Consider the following 17,148-nt stretch of genomic DNA (forward strand, 5'->3'; position numbering starts at 1 on the left):
AATGAAACTAAACCGAGGCCAAACACAGCATGAACAGCAGTCTTCGAAGTTGTGCTCGGTACATAGCAACCTGCCTTAGCACTGTAAATTTCAGACAGTGTTGTGCTGCGAGCCATCATTTTATATTAAAATAAAGGGTTCACATGGAAGTTGCAAATGGCATAGCCATTATTACTCGGCATGCATGCATACTGTCTTGCAGTAGTTCACACATTTCTTGCATTGCATAATGATGTCTTTAGGAAAACCAGCACAACACATGAATATATAACTTTAATGTAAAAACAGTTTTAATGCCACGTCAACTGTATAAAATTCTAATGCATTGTGCTGATGCATTGTCCAGTCTGTAAAAACATGACTTCACACTGTTTTCGTTACCGATCAACTGGAGTCTTCGTCAGACTCAAGGTACTCCTCAGGATCCACAGAGAGAGCTGAGAGAAAAGAAAAAGTGTTGTTGCAGTGCCTTCAAAACAAACTTTCATGGCAATGACAACCACGAATGCACTGAGTGAATAATGGTAGTCCTGAGATACATCTAGAAATGCTATGAAAAAACTTGTTACCACTAATATACGCCTTTTTCATATTCCTGTGCTGCCACCACGTGTACAATGCTGGAAGCTCACTGGAAGGGTAGTGTGCGCCCAACCCGGCCGGACTGAGTGCCGCTGCGGAGCACATTTTGTTGGAATCTGTCAACGATGGCATGTCCTGGGCAGCACCTGGTACCTGGAGGATTTCTAGGATTGACTGATGGCTCGGTGCGAAGTCCGAAGCAGGCTGCTGTGCCCACCGAAGAGCAAATTCTTCAGTATCTCCGATCAACCGGCATGCGATGCGAACGCCAGCTGAGCAAGGGCCGCCGCTTCAGAGATGAAGGCTACATTCGGAACATAATGTTCAATGAAATATCCCCAATCAGTGAGGTCGGCGTTTTCCGCTGTGTATGCCTGCCATCCATTAAAAGGTGGATACTACATCGTGCATGCCGTAGCACAGAAAACGACTGGGGACAACAGTTTTCATAAGCAATCATTGTGCTCAAGCACTGCCGAATAGCTACACGAACTACAAAAGCACAAGCGTACTCGCAACATGGCAGCTCTGCTAGAATTTCACTTTATTTTCCCACAGCACACCGCTGCATAGGTTAAACAAGCATGCGCGTTCATAAAGACGAGCGCGAGGGGTGCACATTGAGTCATTCCTGTGATACCACGCAGCGCTCTTCATGATGGATATGATGCGAACACACGCATAACGCACCTTCTTCTTCTTCTGCCTCTTAATACATGGCACATACCCACACCAGGGGATTGGCAAGGGTGTAGTGGAATAAACAAAAAAATTTCAATAGGAGATTATGACAAAATTCTAGCACCATGTGTGAATGCTCTCGTAGCTTCTTTTTCATTGTCCGCTCCATCGCGCGTTGAAAGCGGCTCACAGCACTTGCCCATTCGGCCTTCTTGCTTGAGAAAGCAAGAAGCGTCGGAATGAAGTCTAAATGCCGCGGTGACATTCGAGGCCTTCCTGGCCATGAATAAAACCTTTCGTGATAGACTGCACATGCATTTAAATGCAGTACCTCGTCCGTACTTGTCACAAAGTGATTCACGCACAGTCTCGACGTGCTTGACGGTGCCCAAGGGCGGCCATGATCGTCGAGCCAGTGAACTGCTTTTATCAACGCTTCGCGTCGAAGATGGTCCCGGGAAGCGTTCGGAAAGCGAAAAAATCCGAGTTTGCTTCCCTTTACATATTGGGCATTGCAGCCGTATGTAACACATGTCGTATGCATCGCCAAATGCGTCGCGCTGAACGCCCGAAAGCTGCAGCAACGCACCCCGCGTAAGAAGCCGGTTTGTTTACACTTCCACGGCCGGTCTCGAGTGGAGCGCGCGACACTTCCAATATGTTTCGCGACACCGCCGCCAGGGGATGGGCGCATGCGCAGTCGCGTCGTGAAAAAGGCGGATTGCAGCAGATGGCGCTGTCATAACAGAAGTTTAATCCGTGGTGATCGGGTAAGTTAAGCAGCCCAGTGAACTGAAGGTAGACCTTCATGAAAATAAGTCGTGCCAGTGGCACCCAGTGAAGAGTAAGGATATAGGGAGGAGTAAGCACACAGCACAGTCAGCATGCGTTGTTTTAGGTCGGCTTTGTGACAAGAAATTGTTAGGAATGAATGACTGCACTTTATCGTCAGATTCAAGTATATTAAGCACAGTACATACAGACCATGTGGGTGACCACGTGTGAGCTAAAGAAATGTGTCCCGCTAGCATTCAGTGCCAGGGTGGAAACATCCATGAACTCGAATTTGCCGTGTTAATGAGTGGCATACTCTTTCGTGACCAGTTTTCCTAGTTGCTAGTAAAAACTTAACAGCAGATGCCAAACGTTTGTTATTGACCACTGCCACAGGGTGTATGTTCATGAGCTAAAAATATTATGCACTGTGGTCAATGTAAACACAGGTATAACTGCAACAATGCGTTAAAATAAGCTTACACAGCTCCACTGCACCAAAACAATGCATCTGCAATGCAAATAAAATTGAAGGGCAGAATAAAAGATCTCTCTACACTTTCTGGCGCCTGGAGTGCTCCGTAGTTTGAAGGGGACAGGAAAATTTATGCAATTTTTGTTCTAAGAAAAACCAACTGTTTGGATCAAATGGGATATGCTGATGTTTATCCAGAAGCACACGTCATATTCACTGCCAAGAAAATTGGATTAGAAATGGAGCATTTTTTCCTGCTACTCAAGTCAAGCACACAAAGTCAATGGAAAAAAAGACTCTGTGGTCACTGGTTGTAAGTAAATGGCAGATTGGCCTATCCTTAGAGATTCACAACAAGAAGAAATCATTGACACAATTTCATTTTTTTTTTACTTTTTAGCTTATAAAAGCTTCGTTTTCAGTAACAGTAGCCAGTCTGTCATAAGATTGGGATAACCTATTGATAAAGGCCAACTTAATTTGTCCTCAATGTCCCTTTAAATCACTGCACAAAACTGGCGAGCTGACGGCCATATATAGAATTGTTTCACTCAAGCACCAGACAGACTAAGCACTTTGGATTATTAAATGGAGAACATACTGTTGTGAACTTTTTTTTTCTTTCAAGTCTTGTACAAGCAGGCAAAGCTCCCGAATGAAGCTGCGAAAACCAGAGAGCTGAGGAAGTCATACAATAGAGAGGAGGCGAAATGTGAAAAAAATGCCCATCTGCTGTGCAATCTTGGCGCACAATAAGCAGCCCCAGGTGGTCACAATAAGTATGGTGCCCTAATTATCTCTCTTTACAGCCCATGAGCAGCTTCTAGCCGTTACACCTCACATACCACTACATAAAGTATTGCCGCACTGCTCACATTCTGCAAGCGCCGCCATGCGGCCGAGCGGCATGACATGGCTCGTGTTGAAGTGAGGAAGACGATGTTCCCGATCGGATGCGCGCTGTTGGTCGTTATAATAAACTGAGTTATGTCCTGTCTTTGCCAATAGTAACCAGGCTGCATGATTTGCTACTCACTCGTAGAGTAGAGCCGTTACGACTTCCCTAAAAGTAAAAAAGTTTTGGAAGGTGAGGACAAGGTTCTCCTTACCCTACAAAGACTGTGATATAGTGGGGTGGCATAAGTGCTCTAACTGCAGTTAAGCTTGGTCAGAGATTAGGTTTTTTTTTTGGCATTTTGTCTTAGGCAATTCGCTTCTTTGAAGCAATGTGTTATGAGTGCCAGATACATGTATGGTTCTGCTCGGGACTTTATTTGCCTTTTAAAAGTGCACTAGCAGTATGAATGAACGAAATTACAAAACCTGTAATTGCACAATACTAAAACTGGCCCATATAGATTTCAGTCAGCCTTATATGGAGAAGGTCATGCAGCCTGCATCTGCTCAATGCAGGGTATGTTTTTTTCTTTTTAAATACCAATTCAGACATATTATTTACGCCTTTATTTGCAACACATTAAATTACATTATCCAAAATTAAAATTTTTTTTTCAAGCTCTTCAGATGTAAGCCCACAGTACGTAAAAGTTCACAAAAAAATTGGTAAAGTAAGCAAGTGCCCAAACAACTCACATGTCCTCTGAGAGGTCTTCAACAAGGCAATGGTCTCTGGATCACTGGACAGTTCAAGTGGTGTCCTTCCTTCTTTGTTCTTTATATTCTTGTTGGCTCCTGACCATGGCAGATAAACACAATGGTTCACATTATGACACTCAACTTCCCCATATTTGTGAGGTGCCACAAGACAATGCATACCTGCATTCAGAAGCATGCGAACAATGTCGCTGTGTCCCTTCCATGCACTAGAATGGAGTGGTGTGTCACCGAGTTTGTTCTGCAAAAGGAACAGGAGCAGTATTCTGTAATGCCCATCAAGAATAATGCTTTGCGCCTACATTTATTTCCATGGCTTCAAGAGAGGGGGACGTCATTTAACTCTACCAAATGTAACCCTTCCAATGATGATACTGCCACAAAGTGGTGACTGTAGTCCGGAGAGCAGAAAGACGGCGAAAATGGTGTCTAAGCAAAACTCTTTATTTGGGCTGACTTGTGCCCACAATGGACTGAATCACTCGACGGCGGCGTAGCAACAAGCGTGCTTGGCGGTCGTTGAACAGAATGCTGGCGCTCTCGGCCGTGTTCAATTTAAATCTGATAGCGAACTTTCGAGATAAAGCGTGCAAAGTTACTAGAACATTCTGGAACAACGTAGAATCAGCTCCGCCTGAATGCGATCAATCGAGATAAATCTGGTTGTGTCTTCCATCACAAACAAAGCAATAAAGCGGTGTGCCGGCAGCTTTGAAGAATGAACAAACACTGCAAAGATTTGCGGCAATATGATCTTTAATGGCACAAGGACAGCTTGACCAAAAACCGCTATGGCTGATGTGTTTTTGTTTGCGTCATCTCATTTTTTTCAAGCATTTCAGCTGAGAGAAACCATGCACCAGGCTAGAAGGAAGCTTGTGCCCAATGGAAACCGGTGGGTACCATGCAGCAATGGAGAATGAACCCTGCACTCGCACACGAGGTGGACTCTCAAACCACCAAGCCACCGCTATGGTCCAGTCAGCATTTCGTTACTGCAGCCTACTTCACAGCTCTGTCAAGATTTTAACTTTTGGAATGGTACATCATCTTCAAGTCCATGTAACAATCCTATTCGAACAGCCCAAGTTATGATGCAACAATTTTATTAATATTGATGTTTTAATCCAGTCATCATCATATAAGGCACCATTCTACCTGTGGCTCTCCCCATACGCATGGATTTCCAAATTTTGTCTCAGAGGGCTGTCAGATTCCAGAATTCTGCACACACGGCACAGTCCTGCCAGAAAGAATAGCCCAGAGTTCCTCGAATTGATTTCACGAGACCGCCTGGTCACGCTAAATAATTGTACTGTTATTGAGGGCTGTGCATTCTGCATTCTGTGTGCATTGAATAAAGTCTCCACTATCGAGCAAAACATCCATGACTGCCTTGTTGGAAAGCCAATCCGTGCAATGCCATCTTGAAGGCTGTCACATGTGGGTCAAATACGAAAGACAGTTCCAACACTTATGCCTCATAAAGACTCCAACAAAAATAGAAAGTAAGTTTAGAATCTATCAGAAATGCAATAGACTATAGTTAAAGAAACCGACAAGTGATCCACTCAGCCATGGTTTGAAGACAATCATCTCACCACCATTGTTGCAATTCAATGGCTTTGCTCCTTCGGTTCCCATAGTTTTGTCCACCAATTCAGACATTTGTAGCAAATGCATTAAAGGAGTAAAATACCAAATTTTTCTTGCATGTTTTCCTCTTTGTAATGATGTGTATGACATGATTATACATAGAGCACCACATGATATTTGCTTGTGACCCATCCATAATTTATAACTGAATTTCTCCTCTCATACTGTTCAAGTTTAGGCTCGAACAGCTGGACGATGGCTGTTCAGTACAGGTCATGTGAAACATAAGGAAACTACAATTAAACTGCTGCTTTGTTGTTTGAATTCACCAAAAAACTCAAGTAGGTAAGGCAGCCTGTTTCAAATAAGGGCAGGAATGACAACGAATGAAAAAGCAGCTGCCACTGTCTGCAAGAAAATGCTGGAGGAGAAGTGACGTCACTTCTGGAAAAGGGATCAACAGCTTCTAATGCTATTACACTGATAACACATCAGGTAAATAGGCGTCCATGTGGATTTCTGCTTTAATGCCTCATGTGACCTATACTGAACTTTGACATCACAGAAATTGTATGGCTGCTGAAACAAAACTGAAACAACATGAGAGAAGAAATTCAGTCCTAAACTATTTACTGGTCAGAGGTGAAAACCACGTGGTGCTCCTTGTATCATCATCAGCCTAACTACGTCCACTGCAGGACAAAAGCCTCTCCAATATCTCTCTAATTAACCCTATCCTATGCTAGCTCTGGCCATCTTATCCCCACGAACTAATTTCATCCACCAACTTGACAATACGCTTGCCTTCTCTTGCAGTCCATTGGGTCCATCAGTGACCTTGCCTTCACAACACATGGCTGGCCATGTACACTTATCCGTCCATGTATAGTAATGTCTTAAGCACGATTAAACAGCATAAAACACACTACCAAAATATGACGTCTACAGTCCTTCAAGGTATGTTCTCAAGCAAGAAGAAATCTAAAATGCATAAAAGTGCAGCAGCAATCACCTGTACGTCAATCTGGACACCTGGTATAGAGAGCAGAATTCGGGCACACTCTGCATGCCCTCCATGCGCTGCCCAGTGAAGTGCGGTGCACCCGGCCTTGTCAAGGCTGTTCGCTGAAACCTGCAGTTTGCACAACATTGACCGGCATTAAAAATGGAATTAAATAGAGTGCGCGAAAGCCGGAGGGGGGTTTCGAGTCTCATAAGTTCTGTGGTTTATGGTGTATGGGGGGTTAACGTCCCAAAGCAAGCGACTCAGGCTATGAGGGACGTCGTAGTGAAGGGCTCCAGAAATTTCGACCACCTGGGGTTCTTTAACATGCAGTGACATCGCACAGTACACGGGCCTCTAGAATTTCACACCCAGCGAAACTCGACCACTGCGGCTGGGATCGAACCTGCGCCTTTCGGTTCAGCAGCCGAGTGCCATAACCACTGAGCCACCACTGCGGCCTAAGATAAGCTCTATGAGTAAACTAACCTAGCCTTGCAAATTCACGGTGGCCATGACTGGAGTGTAACAAAAACTGACTTTCTGTTCAGCGAAACGCAAAACATTGCTGCTCTATGCTGCTATACACTGGTAACGGTGTAAACTTGGTCCTAATAACTTCATTACCATATGTGGAAGATTCATGGAGGAGCTGTGCATTCATGGAAAGGTGCAGAAATGTAGCATAGTTGAGACTCAATGTCCTCAACAGAATCAGCAGATTTTGAGAGTTATTATTGACCAACAGGCTTTATCACCATCTTTTCCTGTAGATTAAAATTGGCAGCACTGAGTACACAGGCAGGTTATCTCAGACAAAAATACTCTACTATTATTTCACAGGAGCAGCAAGTTACTCTTAAACCAACAGGCTAGTCTTATTGTACAGTCATAGAGGAACTTCATCGGCAAGCTGCATACTAGAATGTTAAGCACACAAGCCTTCCAAATATGCAGCACATAATCAACAATTTTACTTTATTCATGATCAGAAAAATAACAATGGGTCTTTTCCTTCCAATTTTGCAACCTGGCTCAACAGCTATACTTTATTTACACACAGTGCTTTCTGCGCCTTTTCATTTAGCATGCACTCTAAGCACTAATAGTGTACCTCAGTTCCACTTTCTTTTAATGATGGCAAAAAATGAACAGATGCCATGACCAATGGCACATCATGGCTATTTGAGGTTGATATGAATCAGAAGATTTGGCACCATGTGTATGGAATACATAATAAGGTAACGATTTCTCTGATTTGGCTGTACTTTCTGATTTGGTTCAACAAGAGCAGCACTTTCATAATTTCTTCAGCCCCACCTGCACCTTCTTCCTGCACTTTCTTGTTCATTCTACAAAAGTGCCCACCTAGTTCAGCCTGCGCCCATGAATCGCACCCACCAAATTGTAAATACAGTTAAAGTGCAGCAAAATGCAATGAAGACATGTAAGTTGGAGAAGAATGCAGTGGATATTTGTACACAGCACAAGGTCCATAAACCACAGCAGTCATGACTGTACACTCACATGCAGCAACTCACTGCATGTTTGCAAACCATGTGTGTGTAATACATACATGCAACAATTTTGCCGAGAAATGGCAACTGCCAGGTGCTGGTCTAGGGCAACAAGTTCTACTTTGCTGTGATTACTTATTCCCATTGAAGTTAGTGCAGTTAAAGGCGCACAAAGGACAAACTTAAGTTCGCCAGTATTGACAGATCACAGAATTCAAACGACAAAGTCACTACTCTAACTGAAAACAGAGCTTTGATAAGCCAGACAAAGCCAAAAAACAAAATACAGGTATCACCATCTTCGGCCGAATGTGCAAGCAACAGCGGGGTGTTGACACAGCTTTTTGTGTGCGAATTCCAGAGGATAGACATTTTCGGTGCACACATCATGAGTTTGTATCAAGGTAGTTGTATTTTTAAACCCATTTTTCTCAGCAATCAATGCATATTTTGCTGCCAGACAAACATCTACGTACAAAGAAAGTGCCACAGAATCAATTTTTACAAAAAAAAAAAATTGTATTGACTAGTCCTCAGTGCCTCTTTAACGTAGGTGGCAGCACGCAGATGGCTCTTTTTTCAACAAAGCATATGACAAGGCCTGCACTCACTAACTTAACTCTGGATGCGGATGCGGAGTGCTGGTGCCACGCTGAAACTGAACTGCCAGAGCCTGCACTTCACGTTTACATCATTATGGAACTTTTCAGAACTAGTACAATGAGTGCAAATCAGAGAATCATTACATTTCACTTTCAGAAGTAGGCATTAATTTTATGCAACACGAAAAAAAGACCCAATTTCTAAAACACACTAATCATAGACACAATTGTTCTGTAGTTGCAGAGAGGTCAATAATACCTGAGAATGCGGCAGCTTTTATACTTGCTTTTCCTGGGGGTATGGGAATATACTCTTATAAAACTATCTTCACCCAGTGCAATCGTAATGAAGGCAGCAGTAGCAGTGGCCGTAAGATATTTCAGCAAATGCGACACCAACAATTCATTCCTTTCACATGCCACCCTCAATTCATGCATATCAGTATGAAGGCATAACTCATGACAGTATGTAGGCATAATTCATGAAACAAGAAATCACTAGTTGTCAAAAATTAAAAGTATAACCTTGTTGGACAGACATTCTTCTAGGAACTGCAGGTTGCCTCGCTTGGCAGATTCGTGAAGAGGGTGAAGAACCTCTTCTGCATTTTCTTCAACTGCAAGCACACGCATGAACAGTCAACCAAATTTCTTTACTTAACTGTGGTAAGTAAAAAAAAAAAGGTTTGGTGTCCAAACAATGGGTGTTCAGAACCACCAATGGCATAACCACTGCAGTGCAAAAAGAGTGGATTCTTGCTCATTTGTGTACAAACATGCAAGAATTGTACACAGTTGACCAACCATGTGATTCACTTCAATTATGTAGCTGTTTTCTTATCACTATAGCTTTTCTTCTGTCAGCACAATAAAGCTGGAACAAAAGCACGTCAAATGGAACATGTGCTGTTCGAGCAAACCTAAGCCAATCATGCACTAAACACTGCTGACATTCTGGAAGAAATGCAGAAAGCCGGTGCAGCACATGCAGTTCTGACAAGCCACGGTAAGTAATGCACTTTGATGCTATGGCACTTTTAGCCTGTTTTTAGTAGGTCACTACTGAGCCAAACTTAAATGTGAGCACTCCTATGCGATATTCTTCTGTGTGTGTGGTAAACAATGGCATGAAATGTGTTGATAAGCACACATTTGGAGGACCAGCCTTTTTAAAAAGGCTGGTCCTCCAGCCGAAACGTCGTGAATTAAATCCTGTTATGTTTCTTCAATTTTTGGTGATTATATATATATATATATATATATATATATATATATATATATATATATATATATATATATATATATATATATATATATATATATATATATATATATATATATATATTTGAGGTGCAGTTCATCAACTAAACAGGAACCGAACTGGCAGAAACAAGCGTTAATCACTGCAACCAACAAATACCATGGCCTGAAGCCGTTTCTGTACACACGTTTACTGAAACGTGCATTATGTAAATTCACACCCGCCACTGTACACAGTAGCGGGTGTGGGCGTGCGGGTTCTGAAAGCATTTTTGAATTGCGCTCCGCACATCCGCCAAGGCTTGCATCCGTCTCTTACCGTAATTGCTCGGAATAAGTCCAGAGCGACGGTCACATCTTGCTTTCCACCAGTTTGGGTCGGACGTCATGTCAAAAACGTAAAGCAAATCTCCTTCTTCGAAGGACAGCTCATCTGGCTGTAAGACAGGACATCGCAAAGAAGGAATGTATATAAAACGCTTTTTTTTTGTTTTTAAATCTGAAGTACCTATTAACAAGCAGCCCGCCATACCCACCTGTTGAGCGTTGTACTTGTAAAGCGCCCGGAAAACTTTCACGCTGCCTGTATAAACGACACAAGACTTTCAAAAATCCACGTGCTGTTTAATTTTTAGTTGCTTCCGCGTGCTTTCTTTCCATGATAATTCATACTCGGGTGTGGCCTCGTTAGAAAGTATGACACAACATTTTTCGATGCAATGCACTAAATCTATCCACACCGCTAACTCATACAAGAGCAACTTTGAAGCAGCTTCAGAAAGTTAAAAATGGTTACTGTCACTGAATATTCGTCGATAGTTAATAAACAAAACAGCACGTTCAGTTGGTTTAGGATCAACAGCTGACTTACCGGGTTTTGGCGGCGGTGGCGCGGGTCTAGAAGGTTTGCTCGTCATTCTTGGACGGTTTATTCTTTTACTCGTTGACGAACAGCAACAGTTTTCAGATAATTGTGCCAATGATTACAGCGCGGATTAACTCCAATGGGCACTACTCATTTTCTGCACTCTTCCGCTACTGATTGTGGGAGGTGTTTGTTTTGATTTGGTTGTTTCAACCACTAAGGAACTCAACGATTCTGCCACAATGCTACTTCTTCATGACATTGCTAGTTAAATGAATGAAACAAATAACTTATTAAAACTGTGCTATACTATTTGTTATATTTGTGACTGATACAGCTACAGATTGTTTTGCGGATATTATGAAAATTATCCGCCAGTGCCGCCGCAGTCGTGAAAATGGCGGCTTCCTTGAAGCTTTTCACGACCGCGGTTTCGTGGGGAAAATTTAGGTTTCGCTTTTTAGCCGGTGTTAAAAATGCTTGCCGAACTCAACCATTACGGCAGTCGAATACACGTGTAGCATGTTCACTGTATGCATATAGCAAAGACAGCTTTTTGGGGACCGGAACACTGGTGTTCCCACCGTCGCTTGTGCGGCTTGCGGGTCAATCGTCAAGTGCCGCTTGCTGGAACTGCTCTGAAGATCTTGGAAAAACAGATTTCATCTGTCGCAAGTGCGAGAGCCCGCAGGAAACGTCACACCGTTTAAATTATTTTGAAGTCTTTAATGAAGAAGCGAAGTATAACATCGACGCTAGCAAGCTTCAAGCTAAGTTTCGAGACTTACAGCGCTTGCTTCACCCCGACAAATTCGCTGCAAAATCTAAGGTATGCGGCCTCTAATTTTCTACTGCAGAACGTGGTAGCACAGGCTTTCGTACAACGCTATGTTTCATGCAAAGATGAGAATCTCTGAACCTACTTCTGTGTCAGTACGGGTACATACAGCGGTTGCCTGTTATGACACCATTCATTATGACAACGTAACTGCGGTAAGCTTGTTGCTTGCGTAGGGCTAAGCTGTTACGCCTTGCACACCCGACATCTCGGAAGGGTGCACACGCGCACCATGTCACTTTTGTTTGCCGCTTTGTCTATCTTAGCATCGCCGGCTGCTCAAAGGTGGAGGGGCGCTTTAAGGCACCTTTGTGGAAAGGAGGTACTTACAAAGAACAAAAAGAGGCTGCTTTAGGCATTACGGTTTGAAAGGACGTGAAAGGCATGAAATCTACAGTGAACGTCAGCTTTGTGATCTATGTACAGATATTGAATTGAGTGAAACATGCGCGTCGCTTGCCGCAGTGTCTGCCGATTGTGGTCAGGTATGTACAAGCAAGTTTCTGTCTTTGTGTGTGTGTTCACTTCAATCCAGAAGGAGCAGGCCCTATCTGACAACCTTTCAGCACTGGTGAACCAGGCTTACCAGACGCTGTCAAAGCCCGAGAAGAGAGCCAAGTACCTGCTCAAGCTTAGGGGGAAAGACCTTGACTCTGTTGTGCTGGACTCTGGTTTCCTGGCTCGCATGATGGAGCTCAATGAAGAAGTGGCATCTGTTGAAGAGCAGCAGAATCAGAAGTCAGCAGAAGAGTACCTCAAAGTTGTGCAGAGTGAAGCCGAAGAACTGGCAAAACAGCTAAGTGCTGCATTTGAAAAGGACAGTTTTGATCTAGCCAGCATTGAGTTGGCTAAATTAAAATACCTTAGGAACATAGAGACAAAACTCAAGGACATTTTAGAGAAATAAAGAGCCAGAACCACTTCTTTGCACGTGTGTTTAGTAGACAGTGAAGTGCATTTATTGTGTCATCTTCCAAACAGTGCCCACAAAGTTATATAACGGGCCCACTCATACGTTCTTGCAGAACTTTATTGCTTGCAACATGCTAGTGCATTCCTTTGCTAATGCTATAATGGGCACTAAGACCTAATCGAAGTAACTAGCCAGGCAAAAAATTTGTGAAATGTCAGACACGTCGTGAATGGGTATTCTAAATGTCGGCCACCCCACTAAATCCTTTGAAAACCAGTTCCTTTTGTTCAAAGGTGGACGTTGCTGCACAGCATAAATGCTGCGCATTTGCCTCAATGAACCTTGCCTCGGTGATGAGGCCAGCCGTACAAGGCCTCTGAAGCCCAGGTGAGCGGCCTTCAGAAAACTGCACCCGCAGTGCCATTCAGTGTAACAAAACTGAAAACAAACGAGGAAATCTAGACAGCTGGCAGTTTTTAACAGCATCTAACGAATATATAAAAAGTGTAGTTCTACTCTTTGGACTGCTGTTTATACTTCGTGCGCAAAATTATAGCAGTAAACTTGTTGCAGCATCAGCAAGCACCTACACTGGGCATGCTGCAAACAAAAATTGTTGCTGACAAGAGGTTGGGTTTTGAAAAGAGCAAATAAATTGTTAGCTCATTTAGGAAATAAGATTCTGCCATTTAATTTTAATACTTATGCTTAAAGGTCAGTCACTGTTCCGCCTTAAGCTGCAAGGTTAGCTACATCATTGCTGTTTTGGTGAAATTTAATGTTTTTGCCTAAAATGCATTTGAGGTACCATGTAACCGAGGTATTAGTGTGGCATGATGCTAATCTTTTGACATCTGATTTCTGATTGCTAGCAGCGCAAGCATACACAATTGTGTCAATCCAAAGGAGCATGCTAACACTGGCTGCAGCACCAGGAACTGTGTCAAAGTGTAAATAGAGGCGCAATGAACATGATTGTATTCAATGGTGGCTTTTCCGAGCATTGCCGTCTACGAATTTATGACACTTCATGTGAAAGCTTATGGTTGTGTTGTTCCAGCAGTGTTAAATTGACACAGGCAAAGGCTAGGGCATCAACTACTGCAGAAGCAGTAGCCTCTAACACAAGGAGTTACATGCGAGCCAGTACTGGCAAACCAGTCAGAGATTCATTAACGAAACAGATTTTTATACTTCTGTAATATGCGAGAAGCAAGACAGTTAAGACCATGTTGAAAATCTCCAAATAAGACCTCAGTGGGAACTAATTTTTTTCAACTTTTATACTTTGCAGTTTGTCATAGCTAGCTGCCAGGTTGTCAGCATATCACTTGTAATTGGAAGACCAAGCTGCAATCACTCATGCTCCCTAGAGTCACTAAATAAAGAAGACTTTATTTAGTGACTCTAATACTTCCATAGGTCCTTGGACTGAGGAGCAGTGAAATGCGATGTCTTTTCAGATGTACATTCTAATCTGATTAACACAAATGTGCAGTGCAGGTCAGGATATTTTTATTCATCTTGCCTCATTCTTTTAGCAATGCGCGCTAAACTGAGATTCACAGGAAAAAGAACAGACTACAAGACAGAAGTGAAACTGTCAATTTTAGCGCTCAACATTTCTAAAAGATTGTATACCAACTAGCCTGTCAGAAAGTGTTGCTTCAGAACATGCATCATTCATGTCAGAGGAACAAGCATTAGAAAATATATTTTCCTTGTAATGGGGCAATGGCTGCCAGCACTAAATGCAGAGTATCTTGAGGTGTAAACTAATGAGCTTCAGGTCGACATTTGGTTTTTGCTTTTAATTTCGTGATGCAATTTGAGCTCTTCAGTGGGTCTTGCATCGTCAAAACATAAAGCTACCTGTGACTGCTGTATGTTCTACTTATTTTGAGAATTTATCGGGCATGCCAAGCCAGTAACAACCATATCTGCTCAACAAGGGTTTCTTAGGCAGCCTGTTATGTAAGGCAACTACAGCACGAGCACCCAAAAGGGAGTGACACGCAGAGCTTGTGTCTGTCACCTTCTGTTATCCTGCCTCATTACTGTTCCACTCTTTCCATCATACATCAACCAGCCCAAGTTAACACTTAATTACCTGAAAGAGAGCTGCCCATAGTCCTGATGCGCACATTCAGAGGCACGTTGCTCTCCTACATAACCACGCACCACCTTTCATTTCGCCTACATCGTGGCGCACTGAAGTCACAGCATCACATCTGTTTACCCTTTCTTCTGTCTGTGTTGACATAGCCGCAGTTCCTATCGCCACATACCGCATGAAATTCTGGGGCAGAACATGCCTTTAGTGTTTGCCTATTTTCGCACAAACTAGTGGTATCGTTACCTGTGGCTGTCCAAGTGCAGCAACAAAGTAATCTAATGTGCAGTACCGTCATCAGTTGATGAAACACAGCACTCCAAGTGAGACATTCGACGTGTTCGGCACTGTGTGATGCATACTTGGACATTTTTCGCTGAAAGGGTTGTTTCAGGTGAAAACTCTGCTTTTTGCTGTTTGACGATTGCAGCAATCGTTCACAGCAATGCAGAGGCCCAGGGGCACACTGTCGAGCACACTTAACACAGCTGCACTGCACGGCTGGTTTTCAAACTGAAGCCGTTCAGCCTTTATACACACGTCAGACCGCAAACTGAAGCCGTTCAGCCTTTTACACACGTCAGACCGCAAACTGAAGCCGTTCAGCATTTTACACACGTCAGACGGCTGAACCGTGCAGTGCTACATGTCCTTCGTTTCCTTTATGTCAGTTGCTGAGAGCAGAGGTCCTCAGTCGTCACTGGAGCATTCGCAGCAGAAGGTGACCGCGCGCTCTTCGAAGACCCAGTTCTCGCGGATGCCGGCGGGCAAGTGGTCGAGCGAAGTGCGGACACCATCGGTACAGGGCGCATCGGCGTTCGCGCGTCTCAACACCTTGACGGTGAAAGCGCGGCCTTGGCACCGGAAATGTGTGAACCAGCATGGTTCGCCCTTGCAGTGCACAGTGCGAAGAAACCGCGGGAAACGATCCTCTCCTAAGTCTTGCCACACTATGCGGGACTCGCAACCCCAAGGCGTCTTGGTGTCGTCTTCTCGACGGCCGCGGGAACCGCGCAAATCGCCGAGCTCCCGCGAAGGCGGTCTCTGAGCTTGTTCGCTGTCTTTGATGTCCCCTCTAGAGACTGCCTTCTCTAGCCATAGCAACTTCTTCGATGGCACCCCTGACGGCTTGACGTCGATGCTTTTATCATTCCTTTGCTCTCGGAGTGAAGGGTCGGCGTCGCTTTCGCCCTCTACCACGTCCTGCATGAACTCCGGGTCCACGCGGAAACTAGGCGTCCGATGATCACCTTGCAAGTTCGACGCGTCACCTTCGGCGTGGGAAGCGTCGCTCTGGACGGCGTCCGTGTGTCGGGCGTAGATGCGTGCAGGCTCCTCTGGCTCCGGCGGCGGCTTATCAATGGACATGTAGCGCGGGTTGAACGCCGGTCCCAGCCGGTCGCGAAGCTTATCCACAGCGGCCGGAGCGCAGCCGACCTGGCCACATGCCGCCGGCCTCAGCAGGTGAAACAAGACTGAAATGACGAAAAGCGCGACACGTGCTGACGGAGACATGGTTGCCTCATGACAGCACTGTCTGTGTCTGGGCGCTTTTAAGAAGGCTCACGAAACGTTGTTCGTCCGTACGAAGTGCTGACGCTTCACTGGCTGCGCCTCTCCGCGACAGGCCGATGACCGCGCGCGTGGAACAAGCCCGCGGAAAGGGGGAGGCGTCATTTTCCGCGGAACCATGGAATGTCGCATGTCACCCCAAGAAGGGAGAGGCGGAAAGCTGGCTGGGGTCACCACTGCTTTCGTTGAGGGACGGCTGAAGGGAGGCATAAGCAATAAACAAAAAAGACAAATGGAAGAGGGGAAGGAGGAGCGGGGAGGAGAGCTTCAAAGCTGTAAGAACGCGTGATAATCGATTACTGGCATGCCCGGCCCTCCGCGGCGGGTCCCGGTCACTTGTTCCCTGCAGCTGCGGGTGAGGGGAGACACGCGCACGACGTTTTGGGGGCAAAATGTGCGGGTGTTGTATGCCTCGGCTGTCGAAACACTCGCGACATGGCTGAAGAATATTATCTTTTTCCGGCAGAAGCCAAACGGAGACTGCCCTGTGTGGTTGAAGTCGACCGGGACAGGTGGCAGCCCACGATCAGGACGTCGTGAGGGTGTAGTCAACTTCGAGGTTGATTAGCGTGTGCGTGGTCAGTACATTTATTGTTTATGTATTCTTAATCTTTTGCTTATGTTTGTAGGTGTGCAACTTTGGTTTAATTCCTGGATCAGCAATGCTTTGCCATTAAGCGCGTGTTTGTCCGTTCGATTCGCCTGCACTACATGAACTGGCTCTCGCGGTGCAGCACCGCCAT

The 17,148-nt window shown here is 44.6% G+C and overlaps 3 protein-coding genes across 3 annotated transcripts; 1 reads left to right on the forward strand and 2 right to left on the reverse strand.

Annotated features, from left to right (window-relative positions):
* Positions 1-260: 260 nt before the first annotated feature.
* On the reverse strand, positions 261-11,163 carry LOC144125871 (osteoclast-stimulating factor 1-like). The gene is made up of 8 exons (XM_077659618.1): positions 10,976-11,163; positions 10,641-10,687; positions 10,424-10,541; positions 9,370-9,461; positions 6,735-6,854; positions 4,289-4,367; positions 4,106-4,204; positions 261-437 (listed from the first exon to the last, which is right to left on the reverse strand). The coding sequence occupies exons 1-8, from the start codon at positions 11,019-11,021 to the stop codon at positions 385-387; spliced, it is 654 nt and encodes a 217-aa protein (XP_077515744.1). The 5' UTR covers positions 11,022-11,163; the 3' UTR covers positions 261-384.
* Positions 11,164-11,329: 166 nt separating this feature from the next.
* Hsc20 (iron-sulfur cluster co-chaperone protein HscB-like protein, mitochondrial) lies at positions 11,330-12,731 on the forward strand. Its single transcript, XM_077659617.1, has 2 exons — positions 11,330-11,798; positions 12,343-12,731. Exons 1-2 carry the CDS (start codon positions 11,367-11,369, stop codon positions 12,712-12,714), a joined length of 804 nt encoding a protein of 267 aa, XP_077515743.1. The 5' UTR covers positions 11,330-11,366; the 3' UTR covers positions 12,715-12,731.
* Positions 12,725-16,418, reverse strand: trk (trunk). Its single transcript, XM_077659616.1, has one exon. It carries the CDS (start codon positions 16,346-16,348, stop codon positions 15,524-15,526), a length of 825 nt encoding a protein of 274 aa, XP_077515742.1. The 5' UTR covers positions 16,349-16,418; the 3' UTR covers positions 12,725-15,523.
* Positions 16,419-17,148: the final 730 nt, after the last annotated feature.

This window comes from Amblyomma americanum, chromosome 3 (genome assembly GCF_052857255.1).
Source record: "Amblyomma americanum isolate KBUSLIRL-KWMA chromosome 3, ASM5285725v1, whole genome shotgun sequence".
Lineage (NCBI taxonomy): Eukaryota > Metazoa > Arthropoda > Arachnida > Ixodida > Ixodidae > Amblyomma > Amblyomma americanum.